This window comes from Heloderma suspectum, chromosome 4, assembly GCF_057233095.1.
Source record: "Heloderma suspectum isolate Gila_16-S chromosome 4, 16-S_ref, whole genome shotgun sequence".
In the NCBI taxonomy this organism is placed as follows: Eukaryota; Metazoa; Chordata; class Lepidosauria; order Squamata; family Helodermatidae; genus Heloderma; species Heloderma suspectum.
In genome coordinates this window covers 169,958,751-169,976,576 of record NC_139461.1, presented here as the reverse complement: position 1 = coordinate 169,976,576, position 17,826 = coordinate 169,958,751, and the positions used below count along the sequence as shown (strand labels likewise).

Sequence of the window (17,826 nt, the reverse complement as noted above, 5' to 3'; positions counted from 1 at the left end):
AGAACTACCGGAAGTACAGGCTGGGTTTCGAAGAGGCAGAGGAACTAGAGATCAAATCGCCAACATTCGCTGGATCATGGAGAAAGCAAGAGAATTCCAGAAAAATGTCTATTTCTGCTTCATTGACTATGCTAAAGCCTTTGATTGTGTGGATCACAATAAACTGTGGCAAATTCTTAAAGAGATGGGAATACCAGACCACCTTACCTGTCTCCTGAGAAACCTGTACGAGGGTCAAGAAGCAACAGTAAGAACCAGACATGGAAAAACCGATTGGTTCAAAATTGGGAAAGGAGTACGACAAGGCTTCATATTGTCCCCCTGCTTATTTAACTTATATGCAGAGTACATCATGAGAAATGCTGGGTTGGATGAATCACAGGTTGGAATTAAGATTGCCAGGAGAATTCTCAACAACCTCAGATATGCAGACGATACCACCCTAATGGCAGAAAGCGAAGAGGATCTCAAGAGCCTCTTGTTGAGGGTGAAAGAGGAGAGTGCAAAAGCTGCTTTGAAACCCAACATTAAAAAAATGAAGATCATGGCATCTGGCCCCATCACTTCCTGGCATATAGAAGGGGAAGAAATGGAAGCAGTGACAGATTTTACTTTCTTGGGCTCCAAGATCACTGCAGACGGTGACTGTAGCCATGAAATTAAAAGACGCTTGCTCCTTGGGAGGAAAGCTATGGCCAACCTAGACAGCATAGTCAGAAGCAGAGACATCACCTTGCTGACAAAGGTTCATATAATCAAAGCTATGGTTTTCCCAGTAGTAACGTATGGCTGTGAGAGCTGGACTATAAGGAAGGCTGAGCGCCGAAGAATCGATGCTTTCAAACTGTGGTGCTGGAGAAGACTCTTACGAGTCCCCTGGACTGCAAGGAGGTGAAATCAGTCCATCCTCAAGGAAATCAACCCTGAGTGCTCATTGGAAGGACAGATGCTGAAGCTGAAGCTGAAGCTCCAATATTTTGGCCACCTAATGCGAAGAGAAAACTCCCTGGAAAAGACCCTGATGCTGGGAAAGACTGAAGGCAAAAGGAGAAGGGGACGGCAGAGGATGAGATGGCTAGATAGCATCACCGATGCAATGAATATGAACTTGAGCATGCTCCGGGAGAGAGCGCAGGACAGGAAGGCCTGGCGTGCTATGGTCCATGGGGTCACAAAGAGTCGGACACGACTGAACGACTGAACAACAACAAGAATGTCACTGTGAGCCCTCCTGCTGCAACAATGTGGGAGAGTGTCTTACTATTTCTGTTTCAGCTGCCCTGCTCCCTCAATCTGAATGTTTATTTTATTACTGCAAAGAAGTCATGTTACCGCTTGGTACAGCAGACGTAGGAGGAAGGTAGGCTTTTATCAATATAGCACCAGTGATTTAGTTGATTCATTGGCAACAGGGTTGCTAGGTTGCAATCTGACGAAGGCATGCATATTTTTAAATTCTCTGTGCCACACCTTCTTCCACTCTCTCCTTCTCCTCCTGTTTGCCTGCCTGCCTGCCATGAAGTCCGGGAGGTCAGCTCCCATAATTCACAGCCAGCATAATTCACAGACATTGGCCATGCTGGCTGGGAATTATGGGAGCTGTGCAGTTCAACACATCTGGGGAGCACCAGGTTGGAGAAGGCTGTTCTAGGTGCTCATATTTTTAGAAGCAAACCAAGTTTCTGCCCTAGATTCCTTGCAAGGAAGGGCAGGATAGAAATCTAAATAAAATAAAAAGTGACTTCAGATCTGCAAAAAGCGCTTTAAAAAAGTACTGCATATTTTTTAATTTCCTCCAAAATTTCAATTTTTTCAACTCCCTCCCTCCCCGAAAAAAACCATTCCCTCCTCCGGCTTCAAAACTTTTCAGAAGTTTTACATCTCTTTTTGTGCCACAGATCTGGGGAAGGAATGGCTGGGAGAAAGTATAGCTGCCTTGACTGCTACACCAGGGAATTGAAAGGGGAACGTGCAGAAGGGCTGTTCTGGCAGCCCTAGCTGGCAAAGGCGAATGCTAACTGATGGGGCTGTGCGTCATGGGCACACATTTCTGAAGGCTGCTTTTGGTCCTCGTGTGTTACTTTCACAGGGAATGTCAGGGGGGAAAAAGCCATCAAGAAGGCCTTTCCTTGAGAGCTTGCTTTTGTTTATGACAACGTAGGTCCTCTGTCCTCTTCTTCAATATCTCAAAAAGTCTCCAATATCTGAAGTTTGGGCAATATGCAAATGTATCTGAACTTAATGGATTCATTAACCAGTTAGTGGGTGAATGAGTAGAATTCCATTCCAGGGGCTGTTGTCAGCGTTAGTTTTAACCCCCAGGCTACTGGACAGGCAGAAGAGGTTGGAAGGAGGACTTGGACACTGCCTCTCCTCCTCCACCCACTAGCTTTAGAAGAAGGCATTTGCTTTCTGCCCTTGACTGCCTCTCTGCTTTTCCCTTCCAGCCAGGTATTTGCCCAGTTTGCGAGGACAGAGTGTATCCACAGGACAGAGATCTTTGAGTACTGCCAGTTGCTGGGGTGCCCTCAAGCTTTCATCCCCTCTTTCCAGGTAACAGAAACCCAACGGCTGGGAATTACGGGAGTTCCAGTCCAATCCATCTGGAGGGGGCCAGGTTGGGGAAGGCTGGAGGAATCCATTCCCCTCCAGCCATTTTCCTGCTCCGAATCACCACCCCAAGCTGCCTTTTGCCCTGTGAGCGCCTCCTGGCCTTCTGCTGACTGCGTCTTCCACACTGCTTTTGGAAATAAATAAGGCCCCCAGATAAAATGCCAGCATGGGGGAAAATATACACATGACTGAGCAGCTCATATAGTTTGGGGCATAGGCAATTGGCTATCCTGATGGTCACATGCATCCCATGCTAAGTTAGCATTTGATAAATATCTGCATTGCCTCTGCATTCACCCTCGTTCCTATTGGTCATCCTAAGCCAGTCACCGCCATCTACATGGACAAGTAATTCCAGGGTGTAGCTGCGCACCCTTCCCCACTGCTCTCTCAAGATGTGTTTCCCGAACACGTCCCCTCAATTAACCAGGCATTTTTCCAACTATGATTCATTCTTTGATCTGACATTGAACGTTTAGCAAGGTTGCCGAATAATAGCACTTCTGTATCGCTTCTGAGTACCGAAAGCTCTTTACATACATCAGGAACCTGCATCCCTGCAGGTTTTGTTGGATTACAGCTTCCATCATCCCTGCCCATTGGCCGTGCTGTCTGGGGCTGATGTGGGAGGTTTCCCGCCCCCTGTTGTGCACGAACTCCGTGATCTGCGCAGCAAGGATAGATCAGAGCTTGAAACTTCTTGTCCGACAGCTGTTGCTTTGCCTCTAGATTACAGCAGCTTTTAACCTTAAGACAGCTGATTGGGTAAGAGAACCTTCCATTGAAGGGCTGTTTGGGTACATCATGTGAGATGCTCCAACACACATCTTATTCTGCGTCTCTTCCGCCTGAAATTTGTATGCGTTTTTCTTTTCGATTTGTCTTTTACAGGTATACAAGCTGATTTATGCCTCTCGCCTTCTGGACTATGGTCTCACTGGCCAGGCCTTGCATTACTGTGAAGCGGCTGGAACGGCCCTTCTCACCCAGAACCAGAACACTTACCCTGTGCTCCTGGAGCAAGTGATCAAGGTAGGTCTTTGGTTATGGTTGAGGGGAGCTAGCAAGAACACCACTACATTTCTTAGAGCTGTAACCCTAAGTGTGCTTACATTGCAGGAAATTCAGATGCCCTTTCATAATGGATCTGGGGGTGTAATGGAGCTGTGCCAAGACTTTGTATTAGTGCTTTCTGCCAACCAAGGCAAGAGGTGTGTGTGTATTGGCATATTCACACTGTGGTGCTGGAAATGTGACAGATCTCTAGGGGGAACATTGCTGTCATTGATGCCAACACTATTCTGTCGCTGCTAATAACTGTGGCAGCTACAAGGGCTGGTTCTTACTGAGTTTGGTCCCAATCTCTACTTCATAAACACGGAATCTAATTGGTGCCTTGGAAGACCATTCTTCCTTTCCTGCAGAATACCAGGGCACAAAGATGCAAGCCCAGTTGGGGACTTATTCTGGCTTAAGGTTGAGAGAAATGGCAACAGGGCAAAACCCTGTAAGAAGGTGATGTATGTCCATCAAATTATAGCTCCACTAAATACGTGACTCATCTCTGACACCAGTTGAGTAATTCTGCTCTCGTTGTTCTCTCGCAGCCCAAAGCACCGAACTCCCAGTTTGGGAAGTTCAGTGGTCTCTTATTCAGAATGCAGTCAAAAGAGTAAAACAGCCTTTCCAAATGTGGTGCTCTCCAGTTGTTTTGGACTACCATTCCCATCAGCTGTGGCCCATGGCCAATAGTCAGAGGTGATGGGAGTTGTAGTCCAAAACATCCAGAGGGCACCCAGTTGGAGAAAGCTAGAGTAAAAGATCCAACCAGAGTGGGAGTGACTCAAGGCCAAACAACACATTTAGGGTGCAATCCTATGCATGTTTAGACAGAGAAAAGGCCTACAACTCCCAGCGTTCCCCAGCCAGCCGGCAGCTGCTGGGAGGTCCTGATCAGAATTGGGACTGTGGCACATGGGGAGGGATATTTTAACCCTTTTTTCCCCCATGGTTCTGATGAAATCACCCTGCCCAGTAAGCTCCTCTTTGGCACAGGATGGAAGCCTCCATTGGTGCCAGAAGGGAGCTTGCCTCCTATGCCAAATAGTAGCTTTGGGGGGATGTGGTGTGTGAATTTCCCTTGGATTGGCAGCATGGGAAGAAAGAATTAACCCCCCTCCCTGAGCATTGCAATGTTGATTGGCTGATATTTACATTTAAAAACACCAAGCCATGCATTTAGCCTCACATTTAGTTTGGCCCTCATTCCAAATTGGCCAAGCTAGATGAGTCCTCTGTGTAAGAGCGACAAACAGGGCGCAATCCTGTACATGTTTAGACAGAGAAAAGACCTACAACTCCCAGCATTCCCCAGCCAGCCATGTTCCCTAAGGAATGCTGGGAGTTGTAGGACTTTTTTTCTGTCTAAACATGCATGGGATTGCACCTTTACTGTAGTAAGCTCGCCACTCCCAGATCCTCTTGAGCCCAGGTATGATAGTGTCAGATTTGTAAATGAATTCTAACTTCACACTGGCCTCTCACTTCTGAAGTACTTTCAAGGCTGACGCAGAACTTCCGGAAGACTGAAACGCTCTCCCACTGGCTTCTGAGTGTTACCGTTTTTGATATCCAATTCGTGTCCATTTATTCTCTCCCACTGAGGCAGTTTGTTTTGGCTGCATATACATGGCAGAAGGGCATAGGAGAGGCTGTGTCTCGATTTGCATGCATATCTGAACGAGCATCAAATTTATGCTTGCAGTTTTCAACCCAAAAAATTACATACAGTCAGGGCCAGAAATATTGGAACAAGGATAACTGTTTTGGCAGTTGGCCTCTGTACACCACCACATTGAAGTTGAAAGGAAACACACCCAGATGGGAGCAAAGTCAGGACTTTCAGTTGTAATTCAAGGGGTGTGACAAAGGTGGGGCACTAACCATTCAGGAAGGACAGCCAGTGGCATGCACACACCCCCATCATTGGTGGCTCATAAGTAATGGAACGAATGGCTGACAAGCAGCTGCATGGCCAGGTGTGGCCTGTTTCCTGGGTACCCCGTGACCAATCAAGCAGATAAAAGGCCTGGAGGTGGTTCTGAGTGTTACATTTGCATTTGGTAGCTGTTCACTGCAACTCCCAACATGAGGCCCAAAGAGGTGTCCATGCGAGTGAAGGAGGCCATCAGTAGGCTGAGGAAACAACATAAACCCATCAGAGAGATCACAAAAACATTGGGAGTGGCCAACACAACAGTTTGGAACATCCTGAAAAAGAAGGAATTAACTGGCAAGCTCAGCAACAGTAAAAGGCCTGGAAGACCACGGAAGACAACTAAAGTGGATGACCGCAGAATTCTGCTCATGTTGAAGAGGAACCCTTTCACAACATCTAGCCAGGTCAAGAATGCTCTTGAGGAGATAGGCATGTCATTGTCAACATCTACAGTCAAGAGACAGCTTTATGAATGTAAATACAGAGGCTTCACAACAAGGTGAAAACCACTGGTAACGCTCAAGAACAGGCAGGCCAGATTAGCCTTTGCCAGCAAACACCTAAAAAAGCCTGCCCAGTTCTGGAATAAGATTCTTTGGACTGATGAAACCAAGATTAACTTGTACCAGAATGATGGGAAGAGAAAAGTATGGAGAAGGAAAGGAACAGCTCATGATCCAAAGCATACCACATCATCTGTCAAACATGGTGGAGGCAGTGTTATGGCATGGGCATGTATGGCTGCCAATGGAGCCGGGTCACTGGTGTTTATTGATGACCGGACTGCTGATAAAAGCAGCAAGATGAATTCTGAAGTGTATAGGGCTATACTTTCTGCTCAGATTCAGCTGAATGCTGCCAAACTGATAGGATGCTGCTTCATATTGCAGATGGATAATGACCCAAAACATACAGCAAAAGTTACCCAAGAGTTTCTGAAGGCAAAGAAGTGGGATGTTCTTCAATGGCCAGGTCAGTCACCTGATCTCCACCCAATAGAGCATGCTTTTCACTTACTGAAGACAAGACTGAAGGCAGAAAGACCCACAAACAAGCAGCAGCTGAAGGCAGCTGCAGTAAAGGCCTGGCAAAGCATCTCGAGGGAGGAAACTCAGCATTTGGTCATGTCCATGGGTTCCAGACTTCAGGCAGTCATTGACTGGAAAGGATTTTCATCCAGGTATTAAAGGCAATCCTTAAGTTTGAAATGATGTTAGTTCATTCCATTACTTATGAGCCACCAATGATGGTGTGTGTGTGTGTGTGTGTGTGTGTGTGTGTGTGTATATGCCACTGGCTGTCCTTCCTGAATGGTTAGTGCCCCACTTTTGTCAAACCCCTTGAATTACAGCTGAAAGTCCTGACTTGGCTCCCATCTGGGTATGTTTCCTTTCAACTTCAATGTGGTGGTCTATAGAGGCCAACTGCCAAAACAGTTATCCTTGTTCCAATATTTCTGGCCTTGACTGTATGAACAAAAGTGTATGATGCGGGCGTAAGCCTGTTTATGCATTTCTTTAGCTAGATTGGGGGAGCTTGAGTACAAGTGTAATGTGCTCACAACGACTGGTTCCTATTAGCATCCAAGTTGCGGTATTTTTAACTCGATGAAGTTTCTGGACATTTTTCAAGGGCACCTCCATACTGAATGGATTTCAGTAATCCAATTTAGAGATTACCACGGCATGTGTCAAAATAGCCAAATCTTTATTTCCCAAGATGGGGCACAGCTGGGAAAGCGGCCTAAATACGGGTTTGTTTACCTGTCTGAGAACTCTTGAGATTCTGCCAATCCATAGTCAACAGCCTCTGCCTTCCTTTAACAAGGGATTCAGCTGTATAAAATTCCAAAGAAATGAACAACAACAACAACAACACAGCTATATAGCAAATAACACAAATTACAGAAGTGATGGAGGCTTTAAGTGGCTCAATTTGTTACAAGCCAACTTGCTATTTCCCCTCTAATGTTTCATTTGATGATAATCACATTTGCCTAATTTGTGTTTCATAGATTCACATACACATTAACATGAATGGCTTGCAAGCCCCTCAATTTGTGAAGCAGCCTCGACATGTATCAGGAAACACATCTCTCCCGAGGAATGCTTGACATGAATAATGTGCTAATAGCTGTTGAATGTGGAGAGGGTTGTCACAGGTGTGATAAGTGCTGCAGTTTAGAGAAGCAATTCAGTGAACATGCGGCTCTGTCGATGGAGGGAAGGGGCCATGGAGTGGTGGCATGGTGCCCCCCACTGCTTTTTTCCATTAAGGGAATTGAGGCAGCACACACAACATTCCCAGGTGGTCTCCCATCTATGCATTGACCAGACCCAGAACTGCTTAGCTTCAGTAAGGTGACTGCTTCATGTGCCTTGAAGGTGCAACCTTCTGCCTAAACAATTGCTCATTGCCCTGTAACATTGTATTCCTACAGCAATAGGGTAGGGAGTTCACACCAGCAGAGTTAACCCAATTAATCTTCAGTAGCAATTCTTGTAAAAGGAAAGATCATTATAAGGCTAGTAAAACGACCATCAAGTTTTAGGAATATGAATGGAGTAGCACTGCCTGTTTTTGCTCACTTCTCTATTCCCACAGTCTTTGATGTTCCTTGGGCCTATTAAGCATGACACATTTTGCTCCTTTCCATTGTGTGAGATGTGTCAGTTTCTAGACATGCAAATAGGTTTGAAATGAAGGTTGGGATTGGTTTAATGGTTGTACCCATGACAAAAAATGTGGGCACCTATGTCAGAAAAAAAAAAATCAAACAGCAACAGTAGTATCCTTTATTAGGATTAATTAGAAACTAGAACACAGTGATCTAGCTTTTGCGTTTCACAGGATTCTTCCTCAGGCAAGATATGAAACAAGGTGGGGCAAAGAAGAAAGAGAGTTATTGTTGCTGGTGATAAAGGGCATGGCGGAAACCCCATCTGCAATGTGTGACAGTCTTAAGATGATGATCCAGGAAGTTCTTTGCAGACTACTTAAATCAGTTTGTGGCAAATGCAAAAGGTCTCAGGTTGAATCTGTCTATCCTGCAACAAAGCAACAATGGCCAATCTCTCTTTGAAAATATAAAACTCAGATCTGGCTCTGTCACTAATCGGAATTTATGGCTCCGTGCAAGGCAGGGAACAGAAGTAGAGAAGAACATAGTAGTCCTTATAGTAGCAAAGGTAGATCTTACTTTTAGATGATGGCAGAAGGCAAATTGGCTAGTGTTAGTCTGTGGTTATAGGGCACAATGTTTTATCTTTAGATAAAGTCTAAGGCCATCTAGAAGGTTATCTTCCTCTGGTTCTAGGATTCCCCTCCTGGATCGCTAAATCCACTGTTTTCCAAAGCAGATACCCCACCCCATGCAGGCAGCCCTGGTAGTCCAATAGAAAAAAACCCACATAGCAGACTTACTTTATAAGGTGTCACAGAATGTCTTACTTGGGCTAGATGTGAAACACTGATGGCAACCTAAACCAGGGGCATGCGGAGATATTTCCCAGTTCAATTTGTAGGGGGAAAGGGGGGGGGGGCTCTCTCCAAGGTGAAAGCGTGTGGGTTTTCCAAGCTCTGTTACCTTCCCCTCCTCTGCTTCCCAATGGTGCTTCTCCTGCCCACACTGGCAAAGCGATTCAGGGGAGAAAGCAGACAGAAAGACAAATTCTCAGATCCATAGTATATATTATTATAGAAGATTGGGTACACCTGCAATCCACCAGTCCTAAACATTCCTGTTGTCCCACAGGCATAGGATTCCTTTTTGAGAAACGACCAAACTCATAACTCATTCTTAACCCTGCAATCCCTGTCATAAGTAGTTCAGAGGTTGCCTGTATGTACTCTACTGTCCAGCTTGCCTCTGTCATCTTTGGCAGAGGTGCATGCATACATTATCATGAAAATTAGCCTCTGATTTAAACCTGCTGTTCCTTGAAGCCAGGGCATGGTGCATAATAAGCAGGTGCTGGGTCACTGATTTTTACTGAATGCATGTAGTGATCTTTGGATGCCTAATATTTTCCCTAACCACCTTAGATTCAGAGAGAGCCTGCAGCTTAGTGGTAGAGCACATGCTTTACATTCAGAAGATCCGAGGTTCAGTCCCTGGCATTCTCTGTGAAGAATATATTGTCTAGCCGGGCTGAAAAAGACCTTCCTTTGCTAGAAAGCCACTGCCAGCCAAAGTAAACCATGCTACCCTGGAGGCACCAATGATCTGAGTCAATAGAAGGCAGCTGTATATGTGCTGTTCCCAGTCATCACAACTGGCCTTCTGGAATGGCAGCTCAAAGATCTGGATATTTTTTCCTTGATACTTTCAGAAGAACAGTTCTTGTCCTAGAGCACCCTTCCCCAACTCAGCGCCCTCGAGATGTTCTGGATTACAACTCCCATCAGCCCCAGCCAGCATTGCGAGTGCTTGGAGATGATAGGAGCTGTAGTCCAAAACATCTGGAGGTCACCAGGTTGGGTAAAGCTGTCCCCCTAGAGACATCATGAATGCAGCACTGGATCAGTGGAGGTAATGATTTTTGCTAGAGTCACGTGTGCCCACGGCGTGCTTGTTTGTTTTTAAAACGATGATCTCCCGCTACGAGGCTTAAAGAGCCCTCTGATCACTGTTCCCAGCAGTAATGATTGATACTCTGCTCTTCATCTCTTCTCTCCTTTCCCCCATGAGACAGCTGGCTGAGCGCCTGAAACTCTCTGATCCACGGCTGCTGGAGTGGCCTGAACAAAAGGAGACCTTGGAACCCGATTGGCTCATGGAGCTCCGAGCCCGACATCAGCGGTGGGAGGTGAGAATTCAGGGGTGTAGTGCAGAGGGACTGATTCAGGACTCCACAGATCTGGCCAGCTGGGTTAAGCTGAAGGGGATCAGAGTACGTAGCAGCAGTGCACTGTGGGATTGGATTATGTGTGTGCATCCCATCTGAATAATCAGCGAAAGCTTTCTTCTTCTTCTTCTTCTTCTTCTTCTTCTTCTTCTTCTTCTTCTTCTTCTTCTTCTTCTTCTTCTTCTCCTCCTCCTCCTCCTCCTCCTCCTCCTCCTCCTCCTCCTCCTCCTCCTCCTCCTCCTCCAAGTGTCAAAATCAGGATCAGTCCAGTACAAGGATTAGCCAGACTTGTTTGCTGTATTATTTCACTTTTTACTGCCATGACTGAATACACATAGAGTAGGAGACCATGTCAGCACATGGTAGGGAGTGCCAGGTTCATGGCTCGGGTCTTTTGCTCAGGCCCCCAGCAGACAGAATGGACTAAATGGTATGTGGCTTTCTTTCATTCTCTCCCTCCTGAGCTCAGCTTTTCAGCTCCCAGCTGAGCTCCAAGGGAATCCTCCATGGCCTGGATGCCTCTGGCCCTTAAGAGCTGCCTCCCAGCCAACACCGACTTCTTGCTTCCTCCTCCACCTCCCTCACAGCTGCCATCTTCTGCAAAACCTGGGAATGTGTCTCCCCTGTGTTTCTGTGATACCATCCTCTGGGACAGGCAGGGCCATGCCTCCATTGTCATGCTAATGGGGCAATCTGCACTTGACAACCCAGTTTGCATGACATGGTGGGTCATCATGGGTTAAATAAACACTCTGGGCTGTGGCGCATGCCAGGTGTGTGCAGCCTCCATTTTGAATATGCAACTCCTGATTGGGGCAATCGGAGGTTGTGCCATGTCATGCGAACCCAGTCTCTGTGGGTTATTTGAGGGTTAAACCACCCTCAATTAGTAGTAGGGTCATGCGAGAGCTGTTTAACTCTCGAATTACCCATGGTGGCCAGGTTCACATGACATGGCGCAACTCCCAATTGCCCCAATCGTTTGCATATTCAAAATGGCATCCAGCTGCATCCGGCACATGCCCCAGCTCACCATGGGCTAAAGGTCATCTCTCCTCAGGGTGTTTCCCTCTCCCAGCCTCAGCTGAAGGGCCTTCTTTGTAAAGCCGTCATGGTTATCCACTGCTTTGAGTGCCATCTTGCTGGCAGAGTATGTTGGAGATCCATTTTAAATTAATGAATAAAATAATATCCATGCAGATCTGTGGAACTTGTTTTATCATACTGAAGGAAGGGAACTCGCTGGCTGCAATGTGCCGGCGGAGGCTGGTGGCTCTGATGTCAGCGGGGCTGTGAATCCACTCTGGGTTTCAGTCCGGACCAGTCAGAACTCTACAGGAGCTATCCAAGATGTTGAAACCAATCCCCCAAACAGGTTCAGCACCTCGGATAGTTCCTTTAGGGTTCTGGCTGGTTCTGACTGAAACCCAGAGTGGGTCACCGCCCCATTGACATCGGAGGCCCCAACCTCCACTGCAACATGCCATTTGTTTCTCTAGTTTGCCTTGAAAGGCAGGCAGTGGATGAAATAGTGGGAGTGGAACTAAGTTCAGTGTATGTCGCTGGGCTCTCTGCATGCCGTTCCTTCTCCCAAGGAAGTGTGACAGAGGTTGCTCTACAATGCTTTCTCAGTTTGACTTGTCCCTTCTTGGCACTTCGTATGCTTTCCTGCCTGACTCCATAGCCTACTCTATTTGCCTTCAGGCTTTACATAATATGTTTTTTCCTCTTTCATCTGATTTAAGCAGGAAGGAGGTCTTCTCGGTGCTACATCCATCCAACCAGAGATTCCCAGAGTCAGTGGATCAATGCCAGGTAAAAAAGAAAGAACAAACAGTGGCACGTGAAACAGAAAGGAGCATTTTCTGGTGTGCTGGATTAAATTAAACAGAACCCCTTTAAATTTAATCTGAAACATTTGAGGATTGGGCTGCTTTCTGGTATACATGCCACTGCTAAATGGAGGTTATATTCAAAGACAGTGGTTGCATTCTGTTATTTCCAGATATTCAGTTCCAGTTCCTGTAAGGTTTTTAAGTTAAATAACAACTAAAGGTGCAATCCTAGGCATGTTTAGACAGACAAAATCCTACAACTCCAAGTGTTCCCCAGCCAGCACGGCTGGCTGGGGAATACTGGGAATCGTAGGACTTCTGTCTGTCTAAACATGCCTAGGATTGGACCCTTACACATTTTAATGGAATATAGGTCTTCTAGCAGTTATTAGTGCTGATAGCTAAATAGAACCTCCATGTTAAGAGGTATATATGCCTTTGAATGCCAGATTTTGGGGACAAATAAGAGGAGGAAGCCTTCACCCTCATGCCTTATTTGTGAGCTTCCAAAGACTGGCTTCTGTTGGAAACTGAATGTGGAAATAGGTGGGTCAGTTCCAGTTGTTCTAATACCTTATATTCTAGTACTGACTTGGGTCTTTGAAAGCCCATGGTTATGTATCCCAAATGGCAGCACCCACACCCAAGAGGGAGGTATCGGCAGACGTGTTAGAACCCTACGAATTGAAGAAGTACAATTTTTTAAGGAAAAACAATCCGAGAAGGGGTGTGTGTGTGTGTGAACCCTCAAAACAACCCAAATGAGGACTCAGGGGCCACAGAATTCTGTCTGGCTGAGAGAGCGGGGGAAACTGAAAACCAGGGGGAATTGAATGCCTAGAAAAGGAGGACAGAAGAAGAGACATGTAGATATAAAAAGGGTAGAGAGAACCATTCTATTGTCTCATTAGGTTGGTTCCTAATTCACATTGAGAAAATCATTGCAGGGTGGGTGGGGGGAATGGAATGGAGTAGCTGAAGCCCTGAACAGAAGCCCTCTACAGTGCAACATTTTGTTGCATGGCTTAAAGGATTGGGCTGCATGAGCATTAGTCATATGGCCTTTGGCCTGTGGCCTGGGTTATGTGCCTGGGCCTAAAATCAAATCAAGTCATTCATATAAAGCTGCCTTATATAGTCAGAATGTCAGTCTATCTAATGCAGTATCATCTCTTCTGATTGTAGCAACTCTCTAGGATCTTAGGCAGGTGTCTGCCCCAGCACCTACTATTTCATTGTTATATCTGGAGATCCAGGGACTGAACTTGGGACCTCCTGCATTCAAAGCATGTGCTCTGCCACTGAGCTGGTCCCTCTTCTTAAATTGATCACCTCTGAATTCACCAGTTTACCTTGATTGGGTCATTAGCTCTCTGCCTCAGTTCCTTATCTGTGACTTGGGAATAATCCTGATCTTCTCCATTCAATCTTGTGTCTTCCAGGTTTGGCTCCCCAGTTTGAGTTTGCACAAAGTCCAGGATGCTCTGAAGATCTACAGGAACATCCTTCTAGCCACCTGTTGCCAGTGGACTCAACTCAATACCAGCCAGGTGTGGATCAGAGACTACATTTCCATCCTGGATACGGACATCCAACTGATGCTGGTTTGGAAACTTGCCTACCAGGGAGTGGCCAAGGCTCCATTTCCTCTCTGAGAGGGCTTCCAGATGACCTTTCCTCAAATCTGTACCAGCCACCAGGTAAAGATTGCTGCAATTATCCATTGTGGTGGTGGTGGTGGTGGACAGTGTGTGTGTGTGTGTGTGTGTGTGTCTGGACTGGAACTGGTTCTGGTCTCAATCTGGGAAACATTTATGTAAAATCAGTTCCTTGATTTTAGTGGCAATGAGAGATGAGGCAGCCATGACTTTTCCTGCTTGTCCCCACAAGTCCTGTTGCACCCCCACTCTACCTGCCATGTGACACAGCTTACTGAAGCAGGCAAAGAAGGTAGGTGGACAAAAGGACCAAGGTGACAGAGTGAGGAATGGCTGAAGGAACCAAGTGTGTTTAATTTAGAGAAAGGAAGTGTCTGTGTGTGTTTGGTGGAGGATTGTGCTGACGTTTAAAATAAATAGCTTGTGGGGTCCCTCGGGGTTCTGTTCTGTCCCCCATGCTAGCTAATATCGACATGAAACTGCTGGGAGAAGTTGTCTGGAGTTTTGGAGTTCGGTGCCACCAATATGCTGATGACACCCAGCTCTAATACTCCTTTCCACCAAATTCCAAGGAAGCTGTTTCTGTCCTTAACCAGTGTTTGGCATCGGTAATGGACTGGATGAGGGAGAACAAATTGAAACTTAATCCAGACAAGACAGAAGTGCTCCTGGTCAGTCGAAAGGCAGATCAGGGAATAGGGATTCAGCCTGTGTTGGATGGGGTTGCACTCCCCCTGAAGACTCAGGTTCGCAGTTTGGGGGTGCTCCTGGATTCAGCCCTTAGCCTGGATGCTCAGGTTTCAGTGGTGGCCAGGAGTGCTTTTGCACAGTTAAAACTAGTGTGCCAACTGCACCTGATCCTGGAGATGTCTGATCTGGCCACGGTGACACATGCCTTTGTTACATCCCATTTGGATTACTGCAACGTGCTCAACGTGGGGCTGCCTATGAAGAGTGTTTGGAAACTACAGCTGGTCCAAAGAGCTGCTGCCAGACTGTTGACTGGGGCTGGCTACAGGGAGCGTACAACTCCCTTGTTAAAACAGCTTCACTGGCTTCCAGTCTGTTTCCGGGCACAATTCAAAGTGCTGGCTATGACCTATAAAGCCCTATATGGCTCCAGTCCAGGTTATCTGAAATACCATATCTTCCCTTATGAACATGCCCGTGTCCTGAGATCCTCTGGGGAGGCCCTTCTCTCAGTCCCACCAGTGTCACAGGCACATTTGGTAGGAACCCAGGAGAGAGCCTTCTCAGTGGCTGCCCCATGGCTGTGGAACGCCCTTCCCAGGAAGGCTAGGATGGCTCCTTCCTTGATGTGTTTCTGGAGGCAGGCTAAAACATTCTTATTCCAGCAGGCCTTTGGGACATAGTTGGAACCTGGGGGTAAGCTGCTAAAATGCTGTTTTAAAATGTTGTTTTAATATTTTTAATAATTTTATTTGTATTGTTGTTTAATTCTATTTTAACTTTTGTATATTTTCATATGTTTTAATTGTATATATTTTAATGTTTGTAAGCCGCCTTGTGTCCCAGTACTGGGAAAAAGGCGGGGTATAAATATAATAATAATAATAATAATAATAATAATAATAATAATAATAAATAAATAAAAGGATATCAGAACGGAGCGGGGTGGGGGAGAGAATAACTGTTCACCATGTAGGATAGAACACAAAGGATAGAACAAAACTGCCAAGTAGATTTGGAATTTGCATCAGACTCACATATTTTGAAGAATGCAAGTTGATACATGCCCTATCCCACTTAGCGATACTCCCTGAAATGAATTCAGTACATTATCACATTATATGGGTTGCATGGAGGATGGTACTGCGAGCGTGGTCTAAAAGTAACTTGAATCTGTGGCTTTTTGGAAAGCATGTAAGAACAGAGGTAGTTTTCTAGACAGTGCTCTAATTAGCATAGTCTTGCATTGCATGCTGGGAGAAAATGTGTTGCTCATCCTAATCTAACAAGCAAACTGATATTAGAGACATATAGTAACTCATAACAATAGTCTGGATCAGTTTGAAGCCCTCCATTACTGCCATCTGCTGGGTATTTGTTACCCCTTACAGAGCCACTGGGAAAGTCTGTGGGAAGAGCCCATTACATGCCCTTGCAAGGCATCACCTGCATAAGGTGAATGAATGACCAGTCAGGATTGGGCCCTTGGCTGCTGGAAGCAAGCTATGTAGGGAGAGCTGACGCTTCTGCCCATGGTGATCACTGGTCCAAGAGCCTGTGATATCCTCATGGCCTGTACTGCTGAATTTAGTGGGATGGGAGGAGATGAAGCCAGGCCTGCCAGCCTCCAGACCTAGTTCAGATCATCTCCATCTCACCTCTTTTCATGCCTGTCCTTCCACCCCACTCCTGCAAGCAATACTAATAAGTCAGGCTCATGCTCAAGATTTAAGCAACCTCTTAAAAAAAACAAAAAACACAGGAAATAATCTCTTAAAAAATCAGGCAGGAAGGCAGGAGTTGCATGCTTACCCTGATATTAATTTCCAAAGGACATCAGAAAGAGGGAGGAATCATGTGGATTTTTTGAGAGGAGGCTGGGGTGTTTTGTCGGGGCATTGATGCTTTTGAAGACTATAACGAACAGCAGACAGCAGATGATGTCAAATTCATACAGGGAAGGGGGAATTAGGGACGTTGAAGCTGGGATGTGTGCCAGGCTGTGCAACGGGGAGCTCCATATGCAGCGAAATAAGGCCAACCTGTACACGCAAACCCACTTTGCTCAAGGCCTTTTCCTGCTTCAACGCAAAAGCTCTGTTTTTATAGCAGAGAGGGGACAAAGCATTATGGCACACTAGATAAAGGGCAGCCTCAGTGTTCTGTAATGCTCTAAGCACTGAGCCTGTCTCATAGTCATTTTCATCCACTGAAATAGCACTAGATAAGGGAACACTTGCACCATCCAAAGTAACCGTGTTTTGGCTTCTCTGTCTTCCTCACTGTGCTGTAGGGCTTGCGCAGTGGCCATTTGATCACCCTCAATACTCCATCTGCAGTATTTCTGCCTCTGCAAACATGCAGACCAATCACAGGCTGCTTAATTGGAAGCAATTCCCTTTGAGGGCCAAATGAGATGTTATGTGAGGGATCTGTAATTGGATCTTCCCATGTAATTTCCTTCTTCAAGCAGACAGGGGCTGCTCCCATTTGGTTTGGAGACATGATGGGTGAGTGTGCTGACAGTTCCCTCCTCTGCCATGGCTCCAGTCCAAATTGTCCACTAGAGTTGCTATTAGCCATGCAGGGGGAAGCATGCAGACCTGTACTGTGTTTCTATGTTTTCCCCTTTACTTGTAGCAGCTCTTGGTGGTGGTGGTGAGATTCGGATTAGGACCATGGTGCAGGGAGAAAGGGTTAGACCCCCCTTTCCCCACAACATGGCCCTGATCCAGATTGGACCCCCTGTGACTGCTTTTAGAAGAAGAAAATTACCCAGGGAGTTTTGAGCTCAGATCAGCTGAGTTCAGTGGGAGATACTCTGAAGTAAGCGTGTATAGAATTGCAGCCTTAAAGGGAGCAGCTAAGGAGGATTTTTTTAAAGCCTTGTGAACATTTTTTTAATGTTTGCTACAAATGTATTAGACTTAGGGCTGAACTAGACATGACATTAATTGCATGAATGCAATTTACAGAGGGGCTTGAGCAGCCTAGGGGCCATGGGAGGGAGGGAGCTTTTCTCTCCATGCCATGATCTCAACCAAACTCCCCTCTCTGAAGTTGCTATTTGCATTTCAAGGGAAGCCTTCAATGGGAGTTTCTCATGGCATGCCAATAGCAGCTTCAGAGAGGAGATTTTTATTAGGACCATGGCGGGAAGAGAGAGGGTTAAACTCTACTCAGCC

At 46.1% G+C, this 17,826-nt stretch overlaps 1 protein-coding gene and 1 non-coding gene across 4 annotated transcripts in view; both read left to right on the top strand.

Annotated features, from left to right (window-relative positions):
- SEC16B (SEC16 homolog B, endoplasmic reticulum export factor) overlaps nucleotides 1–17,826 on the top strand; it is a 62,303-nt gene that overhangs the window by 33,911 nt on the left and 10,566 nt on the right. For 2 of the 3 annotated variants that reach the window (XR_014790397.1, XR_014790396.1), the window contains exons 15-19: nucleotides 2,448–2,553; nucleotides 3,505–3,645; nucleotides 10,306–10,419; nucleotides 12,207–12,273; nucleotides 13,736–13,993. Coding sequence is in view for 1 of the 3 variants with exons in the window: in XM_084851219.1 (XP_084707345.1) it covers nucleotides 2,448–2,553; nucleotides 3,505–3,645; nucleotides 10,306–10,419; nucleotides 12,204–12,273; nucleotides 13,736–13,993 (689 nt within the window). In the remaining 2 variants the exon portion in view is untranslated. Of the gene's footprint in view, nucleotides 1–2,447; nucleotides 2,554–3,504; nucleotides 3,646–10,305; nucleotides 10,420–12,203; nucleotides 12,274–13,735; nucleotides 13,994–17,826 lie in introns of all 3 variants that reach the window. The other variant, XM_084851219.1, reaches the window with a different exon arrangement.
- Nucleotides 15,978–16,298, top strand: LOC146347734 (Nuclear RNase P). The gene has a single exon (XR_014790884.1).